Source organism: Lithobates pipiens, unplaced genomic scaffold (genome assembly GCF_037356315.1).
Source record: "Lithobates pipiens isolate NorthernLeopardFrog02 unplaced genomic scaffold, aLitPip1_a1.2 Scaffold_18, whole genome shotgun sequence".
Lineage (NCBI taxonomy): Eukaryota > Metazoa > Chordata > Amphibia > Anura > Ranidae > Lithobates > Lithobates pipiens.
The window spans coordinates 168,170,208-168,186,848 of NW_027507758.1; the positions used below are offsets into that span (position 1 = coordinate 168,170,208).

Sequence of the window (16,641 nt, forward strand, 5' to 3'; positions counted from 1 at the left end):
GCTAGCCAACATTTGTTGGCGGAAAGTTCGACAACAAGTGTTCGATGGAGCATACACACGGGCGGACTTTCAGCCAACAAGCTCACATCCAACATTTGCTGTCGGAAAATCCAATTGTGTGTACAGGTCATTAGGGTTACAGAATCCTACACCCAAAGACGGACAAGGTGACAATAAGCCATAGTGTTTATTTCGATGAGAGCCCATCACCAGAAACACCGATCCCTGAAAGCTGTAAAGTGAATATGCCCAGCAAACCAAAAAAAAGGTTGAACAAAGTCAACCTGTGCTGGAGTACTCCACCAGATCCTGCGGAACTACCTAAAGTCAGAAGATCTACTTGGACTATAAAGGGGATACCACCCCACAAGCTGTCATACACAGTCAAAACACACAGCATACTTGATCCTAGGAAACCTAGAAAAATTGCCAAAACGTGAAGCCGATAAATAGAGAAAGGCAGCAGAAAAATTAACTCCAGCACAGGTTGACTTTGTTCAACCTTTTTTTTTTTCCGCTATAGGAAGTAAGTGGACTTTCAAAGTAAAGCCAGGCACAGAAGGGATATATCTACAAATACAAAGCCAGACAAGTTGCCAAGGGTTAATCCCAGAAATTCAGTGAAGATTACGATGAAACATTTGCTCCTGTCGTAAAACTCTCCACCATCAGAGTGCTTCTTAGCGTTGCTGCTGGAAAGGGTATGCAAGTGAAACAATTAGACTTTAAAACTGCTTTCCTATATGGAGACATTAAGGAAGACCTCTACATTGAGCAACCACCAGGGTTTGAGCTAGGAGACAACCTTGTGTGTACACTTCAGAAGAGCATTTACAGTCTTAAGGATGTGCAAGGATGTGGAATGAGAAAGTGAAAGAAGCACTTACCAGAGAGGGATTCCAGGAAGTAAAGCAGACAAGCAGCCATACTCCAGGAATCAAGCAGGCAGATGGGTATACATTCCTATCTATGTCGATGAAATTATAACCTGTTTTAAACAAGAAGTGCATTACAATCAGATAGTTCACAAGCTGAAAAAAAAATGTTTTAAATCAAAGAGCTAGGAAACATTAGCTACTATCTGGGAATCCAAACATAGAGATGGAAGTTATTTTCTCAACCAATCTCAGAAAATCTCCAAAATCTTGCAACAATTCCATATGCAAGATGCAAAGAAAGTGAAAACTCCCATGGAACCAGGCTATCAAAAGAGCAGTGAAGCATAAAACCTGCATGGAAGTTTGCCAAGCATATCTTAACAGGAACACAACTTAACACTGAAGAAAAGCACCTCCTCTCCTTATATCATACAATAGAGTTACATGCACATTACACTATAATACTACAGTGCCACGTGCTGCATAGACAGGTATAATGCATATATACAGTCACAATACATAAGCAAATTGGTGTTGTTCTTCCAACACAGACTAGGGACTCTGCACCCTGCTATTTCCTGCTGTGAAAGCACTATGCGTGTGGCTGCACGCTGCCACACTACACTGTCACAGTTTTTGGGCATCTTGGGGGAGACATGTCAGAGTGTGGGGCCTTTGGGCAGTTGTGGTGGACCTGTTGGTAGCTCCATGGGATCAATACACTCTGATATATGTTGGCCTGCCAGTAAAACTTTCAACACAGCTATCAGGCCACATAGAGGTTGAGAGGATTCAGGTGATTCTGGTGGCTCTGAATTGGCCTTGCAGGTCCTTGTGTGTGGAAATCATTCATATGGTAGTTGATGATCCTTCACATATAATATTCTGAGAAGATCTTTTGTCTCAAGGAACTGTTTACCGCCATGCTTTACAGTTGCTGGTTTTAATAGCTTGGCTGTGGAAAGCCAAGTCTTGAGGGATAGGGGGTTATAAATTGCATTTATCTGTACCATGCTTAACCACTTAACAACCGCCCTATAGCCGAATGACGGCTACAGGGCGGTTTCTTAACTCTGGGAGGCCGTCATATGACGTCTTCGCAGAATTCCGCTCTCGCGCGCCCCCCTGGGGCGCACACTCGAGAGCATCCGTGACCGCTCATAGCGGCCGTTTACCACGTGATCACTCCGTCAAATGACGAAGTGATCACTTGTAAACAAACCGGCGTCATGTTATGACGCCGGTTCCTCCCTCCCCCTCTCTGTACCGATCGGAACAGCGGAGGGGGAAGAGATCGGTGTCAGCAGCGATGTGGGCTGCATCTGCAGTGCCCACATCGCTGCTCACCGAAAATTAACCCCTCAATTCCCTGCCAATACTCTGCAATACCCTGCCATTACTCTGCATTACTCTGCAATACCCTGCATTACTCTGCAATACCCTGCAATACTCTGCAATACTTTGCATTACTCTGCAATACTCTGCATTACTCTGCAATACTCTGCAATACTCTGCATTACCCTGCAATACCCTGCAATACTCTGCAATACTCTGCAATACCCTGCAATACCCTGCAATACTCTGCAATACCCTGCAACACTCTGCAACACTCTGTAATACCCTGCAACACTCTGCAATACCCTGCAACCCTCTGCAATGCTCTGCAACACCCACCAATACCCTGCAACACTCTGCAATGCTCTGCAACACCCACCAATACCCTGCAACACTCTGCAATGCTCTGCAACACCCGCCAATATCCTGCAATGCTCTGCAACGCAATACTCTGCAACGCCGTACTCTGAGATACCCAGCCATACCCAGCCATAGTCGGTGATACCCTGCAATACCCAGCCATAGACACCCCCCCTCCCGCCGCCCTCCGGTGCTTCTACCGACTCGCCAATACGATCAAATCCAGAATCTTTTTTTTTTCTTTTTTTTTCAGGCTTCCCAGCTTAGAGGTGAGATGCGGGGTCCCATATCTCACTGTAAAGAGGACCTGTCATGCCATATTCCTATTACAAGGGATGTTTACATTCCCTGTAATAGGAATAAAAGTGATCAAAAAATAAATTTTTGGGGAAAAGAATGTCAAACTAAAATAAATAAAGTAAAATTAACAATAAAAATATTTTTTTTTTAAAGCGCCCCAGTCCCCATGTGCTCGCATGCAGAAGCGAACGCATACGTAAGTCCCTCCCACATATGAAAACGGTGTTCAAACCACACATGTGAGGTATCGCTGCGAATTTTAGAGCGAGAGAAATAATTCTAGCCCTAGACCTCCTCTGTAACTCAAAACATATAACCAGTAAAAAAAAATTAAATCGTCGCCTATGGGGATTTTTAAGTAGCGACGTTTGGCGCCATTCCACGAGCCTGTGCAATTTTGAAGAGTGACATGTTAGGTATCGATTTACTCGGTGTAACTTCATCTTTCACATTATGCAAAAATTGGGCTAACTTTACTGTGTTTTTTTTTTTTAAGCACAAAACTGTTTTTTTTCCAAAAAAAAGCATTCGAAAAATTGCTGCGCAAATACCGTGCGAGATAAAAAGTTGCAACAACCACCATTGTATTCTCCAGGGTGCTTGCTAAAAAAACATATATAATGTTTTGGGATTCTATGTAATTTTCCAGCAAATAAATGATGATTTATACATGTAGGAGAGAAATGTCAGAATTGTCCTGGGTGCTCCAGAACGCCTGATGGCGCTCCCTGCATGTTGGGCCTCTGTATGTGGCCACACTGTGTAAAAGTCTCACACATGTGGTATCGCCGTACTCGGGAGTAATAGCACAATGTGTTTTGGGGTGTAATTTGTGGTATGCATATGCTGTGTGAGAAATAAACTGATAATATGACAATTTTGTGAAAAAAAAGTAAAAAAAATCTTGATATTGCAAAGAATTGTGGGAAAAAATGACAACTTCAAAAAACTTATCATGCCTCTTACTAAATACCTTGGAATGTCTTATTTCATTTGGGGGATATTTTTACTTTTCTGGCATGTTAGGGTCTCAAGAATTGAAATAGGCCGTCAGTACTTCAGGTGTGATCAATTTTCAGATATTGGCACCATAGCTTGTGGACTCTATAACTTTCGCAAAGACCAAATAATATCCACCAATTTGTACTTATTTTTACGAAAGATATGTAGTAGTATAAATTTTGGCCAAAATTTATGAAGAAAAAATTACTAATCTGCTAAATTTTATAACAGAAACAAAGAAATATTCATTTTTTTACAGAATTTTCTGTATTTTTTCTTTTATAGCACAAAAAATAAAAAACCGAGCGGTGATTAAATACCGCCAAAAGAAAGCTCCATTTGTGTGAAAAAAAGGACAAAAATTTCATATGGGTCCAGTGTTGCATGACTGAGTAATTGTCATTCAAAATGTGAGAGCACCGAAAGCTGAAAATTGGTCTGGTTATTAAGGGTGTTTAAGTGCCCAGTGGTCAAGTGGTTAAAGCATTTATCTGTACCATGCTCAAAGCCTGTAAGGCCACACCTTGTAAGATTTATCATTGTACTTGAAAGATGTCTTTTTTCAGGGTGTGAATCCCTAGGGGTATGCCCTAGTTTTTAGTTTTTTTCCATTGCCTGTCTTCTGGCTTTGCTCCAGCATGTAGTAGAGCATTAAATGGCCTTAAGCCCAATTAAGGACCAGGTGTCTGCTTTAGTTGCATTTGTTAAACAATCCGTTGTTGTGCTTCCTGTCAGGGAATGTCTGAATAATGAGTTTAGTCCGATATATATATTCTTTGATTAACTGATTAACTCAATAAGATCAGGTGTAAATATGGACTGAGACTATCAAAAATAAATTAATATTTATTTGACAGAAGTCACTTTACAAACACTATATATAATTATCAGATTGGGATATGCATAGGCACTAAGATATTTGCAATGAAGTTCTAAAATGATCTGTTAGAGCAGAGTATATATATTGGATTCAATTTCCCCCTGTAGACAGCATAATCATTGATGACTACCTAGCAGTCAGACAATAATCTGTGTTTTATGGCATCTGACCTCCTGCATAAAGGATAAGCATGGAAATACGTAAAACTGTGCACCAGTACGGCCACAGAAAAGAAAAATATCTACAAAAATCAATTAAAAAAAAATATTTTATTGTGGGAGAAATAGTTACAGCAAGGATTATTGCAATTAGCCTAAACACAAATCATAGGAGAATAATATGTTATTTTTACCCTCAGAAGCAATAAAGTGGAACACTGTGAATGGATTGCTTTAAGATGGCTGCCAACCAGAACTTTCAAATGGCTACTGACCAATGGGTGGAGTTATCTTCCCAAAATGGCGTCTAGCTATGTTAGAGCTGTATGTCCTGGCTTCAGTGAAGTGTTAGCAATGAATCTCTCTCTTGATTATGAGGTGTGATCTGATGTATGTATCTATGATGTGTGTCCCATCTGTGTATCTGACTTGCCATTTTATTCAGTTGCAGACAATACAACTAATAAAAGCCTCCAGACACCTGGCCCAGAAAGTGTAACATACTTTCTTATTGGTGGATCCATTTAATAATCAATTTTGTGTTTATAAAAACATAAGCTCACTTGGCCACCAGGTGGCACTCCGAGACTAGACATGTCTCTCTTCAGGTTATCAGGGGAAATTAATTTTCTACTAACTAATCTGTTGTAGGATGAATTCATCTTTTACTATAAGGCCCCTTTCACACGGACGGCTGTTCTGCCACTGTTAAAAGCATGTTTTGTTATTTTAAATTCATAGAATCCTGGCACAGCGTTCACTTGCAGTTGTACATTGCGATAATCTGCGTTTAGCTGCTTCTGCGTTTAGCTGCGTTTGGAAAATTCTTGCCATTTCTGATATCCTTCCTATTGTTTTTCTTTCCTTGTTGCCACTGCTATCTGCAGGAGAAATAGTACACTGCGATTACCTGCAGTTATGTGCAGATAGCTGCAGTAAATCGTTCCTGGACGCAGTCAACTATATTTTTTCTATCTGCACAAAACCGCATGTAACAAAACCGTCACTAAACGCAGTGTGTGAATGGGGCCATAGGAAAGCATTGTGTGCCTTTAGCTGCGGTAGATAACGTCATCTGTCCGCAGCTAAAAGCACAATTCTATCTGCCCGTGTGAAAGGGGCCTAACAGATTCAAATATGTGACTTTACCTAAAAAAAAAAAAATGTCATTGAGGGTCTGGCAGCTTTAACTCTTTGGATGTAGCAACATGGAAATTTTGACTATAAAGAGCTGGAGTTTCATACATTTCAGTCCATTATTAAAATATTGATGATACACATCAAATAAATAAAATAATTTGTATTGTATACGTTAAACTACTATTTGAATATGGATACATTATAACACACATACTTCGAACAATATTGATAATGAATAAAGCAAAAAAAACAAAAATGATAAGATTATTGCTTACTTTTTAGTCCTTTTTATATAATATTATATTTCATCCTGATTTTATATATATATATATATATATATATATATATATATATATATATATATATATATATATATATGTGAATTGACAAGATTTCTTAAAAATCTGAATTTTTCAGTCTGTTTCTACAATGTCCTGAAAATATCAAGTTTTATTTCATACAATCCTGAAATATATAATTCCCTTTTAGTTATTTATTTTTTTCCTTGGTTTCAGGCTCCTTCCAAAAAAAAGTTTTACGTGTTGATTGTCTCATTGTCCTTAATTTCAGTGGACAATAAAGGAGCTATCATTGACTGGAATATACAAGATTGATGACTTTCCTTCACCTGGGCAATACCATATTTGTGAGTTTTGAAGTCTCATAAACAAACAGGGGTTTCATTTAACTTTTGTCCTGTTCATGGGAAAAGAAAAATGTCTAATTTGACTGAAATAATTTCAGTGTACCTGGGATTTTCCCACTTCCAGGTGTATTTACTAGACAAAATGTTTCCATTGTTCTGGAATATTGGATGTTAACAGTGTCTCCATATCTCGACAAACAGTCCTTCCAAGGCATTTTATCAATAACTAGGAGATTCACGTGAACTTAATCTTTCTATCTTCCATATTTTAAAATGAGAGAAATAATAAAAATAAAAAATATTATTCATAGAATATTCTAACATTCCATTTATCTGTACCTTTCTTCAGGGGTGTTATGCACATCGCCCATCCAGTCTGGCCACCATTGCTGTCATGGGACTTTAACCTGGTGTTGTAAGTGTTATACTTAGTTTTGTTTTATCATTCCCTGGCAGGTAACCACCTACCCATACCTTTATTCAGAGGTTACATATTGCCCCCTTCCTGTAAATCTACCCTTTGGGGACAATAACTTGGTATTGCTGTGTTGCAAAAACTGCCTTTTGAAATTATTAAAGCAGTATTAAACCCAAAAACAAAAAATGTAATTTATTGCAGTTTACCAATCATTAGATGTGGTGCCTGCATCAGTATTCTTTTGTTTGGCTTTTCCCCATTTGTTTTCACCTGTGGATTTGAACAGTAATACATCTACTGTATTAGTGAGAAATTAGTGAAGGAGGTACAGCAGACAGCAGCAATGTCAGTACTCCGCAGGCTCTAAAACCGAGAACCCAGCAATCCCATCACCACTGATCGCTCAGTTCTCAATCTTCACTAAGCAGACAGCAGTGGCTATCAGTCACTGGCTCTCTGCTCTGCCATTTCAGTGCTCACTGGTGTCTTAGGCAGAGCCTGAACCAACTCTGTGACATCAACTGAAAGTGGGCTTTAGCCTGCTGTTGGCTCATTCTGTGTCACAGGAGTGCAGAACTAAATGCATTCCTGTCACTCTGAAGAGAAGTATGACCAAACTGTGGACTTACTTCTCTGTTGCTAACATTCTATGAGAAAGTGGCATTCCTAAAAATCCATTGCTTCAACACATAAAGTCCTGCACATTGTTTGGCCTTCATGAAGATAAGGTCAACCTCTGTCCAAGACTCTCTCTCCTACCAAAAGTAGTATCCGCTTTGGATTTTAATTAAGACGTTGTGCCTTTCTAAGCCAGTCTACTCTAAGGAAATAGCCTTGGATGTACAGTAATCAGGATGATTAGGGTATATTTCACTGCCACATCCAGGATTTGTAAGACAGAATCCGTGTTTGTGGTAATAGAGGGCCCATATATGTGTCTTGCAGTGTCAACTGCTACTACGTCATTCTGGATCCAACAAACTATTGTCCAAACATACTGTCAGGGCTGGCTTAGCCCTTCCTCTCTGGGCTGGCCGCTCAGCTAATTGCCAGCTCTCTTCTCTTTCCACAGTTACCAGCTGTTCCTGATGATGCTCGTCTGACCTGCCTATTTAAAGCCTTCCTGCACTTTTTCATTTGCCTTCATGTTGGTCATATCACAGGGAACCATCTCCTGGTTAATGAACTTTTGACTGACTGACTACCCGATCTGGCTACAGGACTCTGTCTGGCTATGCTTGACTACGCTTTTTTCTATTTACCTTTTTATTTTTATTAATAAACAAGTGTGATTTGATTGTACTTCTGTCTCAGTCTGCTTCGTGGTTTCTGACACATACTCATCAATCACAGAGAACCATAGCTTCCAGTTATAGCACATTCTACCAGAGTGGTAAATGCATGCTGGGCTTTCAGATAAGGTATCTGGGAAGTTTGTAGAGCAGCCACTTGGTTGTGAGTTAATACATTCACCAGGCTTTAAAAGGTGGGTGTGGCAGCATCAGCCAATGTCAGTTTTAGGCAGTTTTGCAAGCGACAGTTTGACTGGCCTGTCAAGTTTTATTTAAGGCAATTGGTATTTTTTTGTTCTACCCTATTTTTGCCTGCCCTGCTTTGACACTACCAACTCTGTTGCTGATTATCTAAAATGGGTCCTTGTCCTGAAAAATTGTATGTTAGTGCAAATAAAAAAAGTATCACGGTCAGAACTCAATTGTTTCTATAGCAAGTGCATCAATACGACTACAATCACCTCCCCCAATATGTGAAAGAGAAAAGAGGAACTTTTGTAATCACAATACAATTGCTTTCATTAGATGACACTGCATCTGGCCCTCCACTGTCCACGTGCTGTGGGGCGCCTCCAAAACTTGTCCCAGGGAGAGCTCTAGTGAAGCCAACTGATAGAGGACGCCAAGATAACATGTTTTGGAGGGTGTGGCCTCCTTCCTCAGATCTGCCCCTTGTTATTCAGAGAGCCCTTTTGTAGATGAAATGAATTGGCCTGGGTTTTTTAACCCTATAATAAAAATTTACCGAACTTCAACTGAAAAACATATGGGGATAGTAGGACAACTAGATTATATTTAAGAGTAGCATACATACAATATGCCTAAAAAAATAATTACATATTATATATACAGTGCCTTGCGAATGTATTCGGCCCCCTTTAACTTTTCAACCTTTTTAGAATCACCAACAAGTGGGACACAATTGTGAAGTGGAACAAAATCTATTGGATTTTTGAATCTTTTTTAACTAATAAAAAAATGAAAAGTGGGGCGTGCAAAATTATTCGGCCCCCTTGCGTTAATACTTTGTAGAGCCACTTTTTGCTGCGATTACAGCTGCAAGTCGCTTGGGGTATGTCTCTATCAGTTTTGCACATCGAGAGACTGAAATTCTTGCCCATTCTTCCTTGCAAAACAGCTCGAGCTCAGTGAGGTAGGATGGAGAGCGTTTGTGAACAGCAGTTTTCAGCTCTTTCCACAGATTCTCGATTGGATTCAGGTCTGGACTTTGACTTGGCCATTCTAACACCTGGATACGTTTATTTGTGAACCATTCCTTTGTAGATTTTGCTGTATATTTGGGATCATTGTCTTGTTGGAAGATAAATCTCCGTCCCAGTTTCAGGTCTTTTGCAGACTCCAACAGGTTTTCATCCAGAATGGTCCTGTATTTGGCTGCATCCATCTTCCCCTCAATTTTAGCCATCTTCCCTGTCCCTGCTGAAGAAAAGCAGGCCTAAACCATGATGCTGCCACAACCATGTTTGACAGTGGGGATGGTGTGTTGAGGGTGATGAGCTGTGTTGCTTTTACGCCAAACATATCGTTTTGCATTGTGGGCTAAAAGTTCGATTTTGGTTTCATCTGACCAGAGCACCTTCTTCCACATGTTTGGTGTGTCTCCCAGGTGGCTTGTGGCAAACTTTAGACGAGACTTTTTATGGATATCTTTGAGAAATGGCTTTCTTCTTGCCACTCTTCCATAAAGGCCAGATTTGTGCAGTGTACGACTGATTGTTGTCCTATGGACAGACTCTCCCACCTCAGCTGTAGTTCTCTGCAGTCCATCAAGAGTGATCATGGGCCTCTTGGCTGCATCTCTGATCAGTCTTCTCCTTGTCTGAGCTGAAAGTTTAGAGGGACGGCCAGGTCTTGGTAGATTTGCAGTGATCTGATACTCCTTCCATTTCAAAATGATCGCTTGCACAGTGCTCCTTGGGATGTTTAAAGCTTGGGAAATCTTTTTGTATCCAAATCCGGCTTTAAACTTCTCCACAACAGTATTACGGACCTGCCTGGTGTGTTCTTTGGTCTTCATGATAGTCTCAGGGTTCTGTTGAAAGCGCAGAGAGCATCATATAGCAGGTGCATTTATACAGAGACTTGATTACACACAGGTGGATTCTATTTATCACCATCAGTCATTTAGGTCAACATTGGATCATTCAGAGATCCTCGCTGAACTTCTGGAGTGAGTTTGCTGCACTGAAAGTAAAGGGGCCGAATAATTTTGCACGCACCACTTTTCAGTTTTTTATTTGCTAAAAAAGTTTAAAATATCCAATAGATTTCGTTCCACTTCACAATTGTGTCCCACTTGTTGGTGATTCTTCACAAAAAATTAAAATTTTATATCTTTATGTTTGAAGCCTGTAATGTGGCAAAAGGTTGAAAAGTTCAAGGGGGCCGAATACTTTCGCAAGGCACTGTATATATATATATATATATATATATATATATATATATATATTTCTCCCTGTCTTGGCAATTAAATTAGAGATAAAAGATAATTATAAGAATAAATCATACATTTCAACAAAATTGGATAGGTAGAAAATAGTACTAGGATTATTCTATAATTCATTCCTCGGTTCTTTCTATATACATGCATATATATGTACACATACAAATACACATATATACACACATGTTGATTCTTTTATCATTATCTTGATATATATATATATATATATATATATATTTTACACACATATCAAATGGTGTTTTTTAATATATTTATTATTTGTATTGGATAACATTTTAGTTTCCTTAATTATGATTTTTCTTGCTTTTTAACCCCCCGTGTGTTTTATAGAAGGTATTTTGTACATTAGTTTACTGGCTGAAAAGTAATAAAACTTCAAGATAGGTTGTATTGGGATACAATTGATTCAAATTAATTGAAAACAAAAACTGTAGCCATTTATCAATAATACTAGAAAGACATATTTGGTGAATCCATTATAGAGTACAAGTTAATAAAAGATAAATAAAAAGTGAATAGTGCACATACAAGACTCATACTACCTACATAAATCCAGAACATCTATGGGAGCCCATTTTGCTCCATTTTATGTCAACTTATTTATGGGCTTTTGGGAGGAAGGGCACAGCTGGAGGAATAACCCCTTCAGCCAATATCTGATATACCATGGGAGATATATTGATGATATCATTATCATCTGGGAAGGGCCTCCAGATATGCTTTCAAAATTTGTTGAATATTGCAGTAGTAATCTGTATAATATTCAGTTTACTTTTGTTTCTGATCCTAAGAATTTGGTATTCTTGGATCTTGTATTATCATGGGATGAGGATCTCAACATTGTATCCAAAACCCATTTCAAAGATATTGCAGGTAATTCTTATTTGGACCAGAATAGTTGCCATTTAGCAAGTTGGAAACAGAATATACCATACAGTTAATACCATAGACTGAGGAGAAACTGCACCCATACAGCAGATTATCTGGAGCAAGGTAAAATCCTACAGAAGAAATTTATTGAAAAAGGTTATAGTGAGGAACATATTCAAAATGCGTCCAACTGGTATTTAGAAGTACCAAAAGGTGTTGCAGAGAATCCCACTAACTCCAAAGCGCCCAGAGATTTTACAATAAATTTAACACTAACTACAATAGCCAGCACTGGGCAATTAAAAACACAATAAAGAAATATTGGCCAATATTGTTACAAGATCCAGCTCTATCCAAGACACTGCCCACCACACCTAATACTGTATTTAGAAGGCCACGAAACATAGTTTCATAGTTAGTAAGGTTGAATAAAGACACCATTCCATCCAGTTCAACCTGAGTGAGTGTCTACAATTGTTCCTGTACATTGCACACTCACATCAGTCCCTACCCTTAAGGAGCCCACAATCCAAGGTCCCCTTCATATACTAGGGCCAATTTTGGACAGAAGCCAATTAACCTACCTGCATGTCTTTGGATTGTGGGAAGAAACCGGAGTACCCGGAGGAAACCCACGCAAGCACAGGGAGAACATGCAAACTCCAGGCAGGTAGTGTCGTGGTTTGGGATTTGAACCAGCGACCCTTCTTACTGCTAGGTGAGAGTGCTAACCACTACACCATTGTGCCGCCCGAGTCGTAGGTGCTATACGACATTAAGAGTCGTATAGCACTAATTAAGATTAAACTATCTAAACCTAAAATTAGTAACATTCCTTCTATGTTTAACATTCAAGGTACCTTTAGGTGCAAAAATTCCAATTGCATGGCGTGTATATTCATAAAATATGGCCAGAAAGAATTTAAGGACTCCAATGGGAAATCCTTTCAGATCAATCTATTTATCGCATGTGGTACACAATATGTGGTGTATGGGTTGAAGTGCTATTGCGGCCTATGCTGTCTGGGTTGTACTATCCGTACTATGTACACACGATTTGGTGAACACAGAAGGTTCATCGAGAAGGGTGTCACCAAGCATAGTGCACCACGCCACTTCTGCACTCACCATATAGGGTGCACTGGTGGTCTGGAGTTGTTTGGAATAGAGGCTATTTCAATGCAGCTTGTCACGATCACTCGGGCGTTTCGGCCGTACACAGGAGACTTACCCGTAGGAACCTGTCGTGGAGAACCCGTCGTTTCCCCTTGACGCGCGCTAAAGCTAACGAACGCACTCGCGTCAACATGAACAAGCGCGCACACGCACGTGGGTCACGAACGGGCGCACGTCTACTCGCGGGGGCGCGCTGACCCGTCGTACGACCGTTTGGCGCCCTAAGGTCTTCTTAAGGCACTTGCTCCCTTCCATCTGTGCTGTCCAGTCTACAGCGTGTCCGTGACCTTGCTTCCTGTACCTGTACCTGTTACCTTGATTCCTGATACCCGGCTTGTTCTTTGACTCTGATCCGTTGCTGTCTGCCTACGACCTCTGCTTGTCTGACCACGTCTCTGCCTCATCCTCTTGTACCTTGCTGATCGATTCCTGCTGACCCGGCCTGCACCTGACCCTGCTGTTCCTGCTTACCTGTTGGGGTTCCTGTACTTCCTGACGTGCTCCTGCCTGCCAGTCTCCTCACTTGTGCCTGCCTGCTACAGTCAAGTACCATCAGCTCTACCTACTCGCTGTCGGTGCCCAGCTGCTTATCCGGACCGGTCCTATCTGCCAGGCACTTGTGCCCCCTGAACTTTTGAATACCTGTCTCCATCTCCAGGGGTTCATTAGCCAGGGGATACGAGGGGCCGCTCCCTGCATTCCAGGCTCAACTACTAGGTACGTGACACAGCTACTGGAAGGCGAGAGGTTTTTGCAACTATGTCACCGCGAAACCTTCTGGATATACACCCTGAACTCTGAGTCCAGGGGGACTCAATGAGGAGTTTGAGGTTAGTACTATCATCTAATCACAACTCATCCCTTCTTTCCCATTCTCTTTTTTCAGCCCTCCTTGCCAACAAATTTTGAGTCTGTTCCATTGTGCTGTAGGCAAACTAATTTGGCTTGACACCAGGTATGTTAGTTATTGTACAACTGTACTAGTACACATTATTCTTATGGCATCATAGTGATGTCACTGGTACTTATATGGGAGGGGGGTCACTTTTTTCATACACATCCTATTGCATTGCATGGGTTTATTATCCCACCTTTAGCTTACAATCTCTTCCCTTGTTGTTGTCCAATGGTCTATCAGCATTGGTTTACTGATGGGTGGAGAATGGGACGGACCCATGTGTGTGTTTATATATATATATATATATATATGTGTGTATATATAATATAATATAATATATATATATATCTCAAGATAATGATAACAGAATCATCATGTGTGTGTATGTATCTGTATATGTATGTGTACATATATATGCATGTATATAGAAGGACCAAGGAATGAATTATAGAACAATCCTAGTACTATTTTCTACCTATCCAATTTTATTAAAATATATGATCTTATGTTTAATGTATGATGAATGTATTATCTTTTATCTCTAATTTAATTGTATTGCCAAGAAAGGGAAAAAAAAAAAATTACATATATATATATATATATATATATATATATATATATATATATATATATATATATATATATATATGTATAATTCTGTCATACTATCCCCCATATGTTTTTCAGTTGAATTTTAATAAATTTTCATTATAGGGTTAAAAAGCCCAGGCCAATTAATTTCAACTACAAAAGGGCTCTTTGAATAACAGGGGGCGGATATGAGGAAGGAGGCCACACCCTCTAAAACCTGTTATCCCGACAACTACAGCATCCTTTGTCAGTTGGCTTCACCAGAGCTCTCCCTGGGACAAGTTTTGGAGGCGCCCCGCAGCCCTCTCCTGACCGGTTGTCTCTTTAGTCAGTGAGTGGCTCACTTGCTGCCTGTCGGCAGCTGCTTGATGACCCTGTGTCTGCGGAGCCAGCCCCTCAATCCATTCGGTGGTCTTCTCATCTACTCTGATGCATGGATGTGTGCCTCGCTAAGGCTCTTGGAGGAACTGTTTGACACTGTTTATTCACCTTCACTTGTGAGTGTATCGATTTTATATCCACTAAAATCGTTATTACACCATAAGCCTACTTTTTTTGTTTCTTTTTGTTTTCACAGCTTTCAATTTCCCATTGATCACTGAGCTCCAAGGAGCATGATGCTGGCCAGATTGTTTCACAATGAACATTCTCATTAAGGGATTTCTTGGTCAGTGTGTTATCACTTTGGATTGGACATTTCTAGTGCAAAGCCTATTTTTGTTGTATTTTTTTGTATTTAAATATCAGTACTTTCTGGATACAGCTGGACACTCATCTAGCACTTACCTTGACCTTCTTTTCAAAGAATGACCTTGGTATATTGTGATGCCTCAAATGTGTTGACATGATCCTTGGTGAAGGTTGTTCTTTACGTTTCTAATAGGATTTTGAAAAAGTAAGTCCTTTAGTTACACTCAAAATATATTAGCAAAGAAATACAAATACTTGTTCATTAAAATAGCAGAGTCCAGGAACTTTGTTCACATTGTGAGCAGCAGTTAATACACAAAATTATGATGGAAGGAAAACAACAGCTGCATTTGTTTACACTCATTACCTTTATTTTACATTACTCTTAATTTCACTAAAATAGTCCCTAAGACTCTCAAGAGAATCAGTGACGGCTCAAGGTTCTTATATGGGAATATTGATTGGCACCCATCCCAAAAACTACTGGAGCTGTCCACACAGTTATATGTGGTGGAAACAACAATGTAGAATTTATATATATATATATATATATATATATATATATATATATATATATATATATATAAATTTCATTCTGAAGCACCCCCATGTGCCCTGTTGGGCGGGCTGGCCTTATCCCCAGGGTTAAGTCAATGCCAATATTGGGAAATTGAGAAACACTGGGCACCCTTCACTTTTTTCCTTCAAATACACAGGAAAAGAGGGTTAAGTGCTACAGATTTGTTTCCAGCTCATACTGTGTAAAAAAAAACGTCAAAAAGGCACTGAAAAACAGTACAATTCAGGTGGATAACAGGCTTCTCTGAGCTTTATCCAGCTTCATCCAGCTCCTTCCTCTAGCAGAGTCCCTAATCCTGACTCTCAATGCTTCCTTTTCCTTTCAGCCAGGATAGCTTGTGGCCCAAATCCTGGCCTCAATTAGCCGGCACATATTAGTCCCCACACAGGCTTAACAGGTCAAACAACTCAACAGCACACCTCCCCAGGCCAAAGCCTGGGGGAAAAGCCTCACAATGTCAGCCCTAAATGTTTATGCTCTTTCCAGAAAGCACTGCCAGAAATACACCTCCTAGTGGTTGGCCACATGAATATTCATACCCCAGTATTACTGTGGTTTCTTTCTCTAGTGCCAGAGGAACCAGTGACACCTAACGGCAGAAGGCAGAAACAGCAATGCTGCGTTCACAGAACACCAAGTGCGTACAGACTAGACTGAGCTTGGGTTGTTTACCTCCCAGCAAACTACATTTAGTCATTCCTTTTTGGGCCAGAGCGGCTGCAAATTCAGTTACATTGAATTAAAGTGCAGTTCCAGGAAAACATTTAACTCCTTAGCAAACTCCTTTTTTTATATTTTCTTCAGGACATCTGTCCCACGGTGCCACAGCAACATACGTCACTTCCGTTGATTTTTTTGCCCTCCCCCGTCACCTTCTAAGACCTATGAGTGTCCTAGAATATGAGAGGACCATTCAGAAAGCGTAACTCATGCATGCGCTGT

The 16,641-nt window shown here is 40.0% G+C and overlaps 1 protein-coding gene across 1 annotated transcript in view; it reads right to left on the minus strand.

Annotated features, from left to right (window-relative positions):
- Positions 1–16,641, minus strand: part of LOC143987557 (sulfotransferase 6B1-like) — a 100,043-nt gene that overhangs the window by 39,362 nt on the left and 44,040 nt on the right. Inside the window, exon 4 of the mRNA XM_077486359.1 lies at positions 15,216–15,305. Coding sequence (XP_077342485.1) covers positions 15,216–15,305 — 90 coding nt within the window. The remainder of the gene's footprint in view (positions 1–15,215; positions 15,306–16,641) is intronic.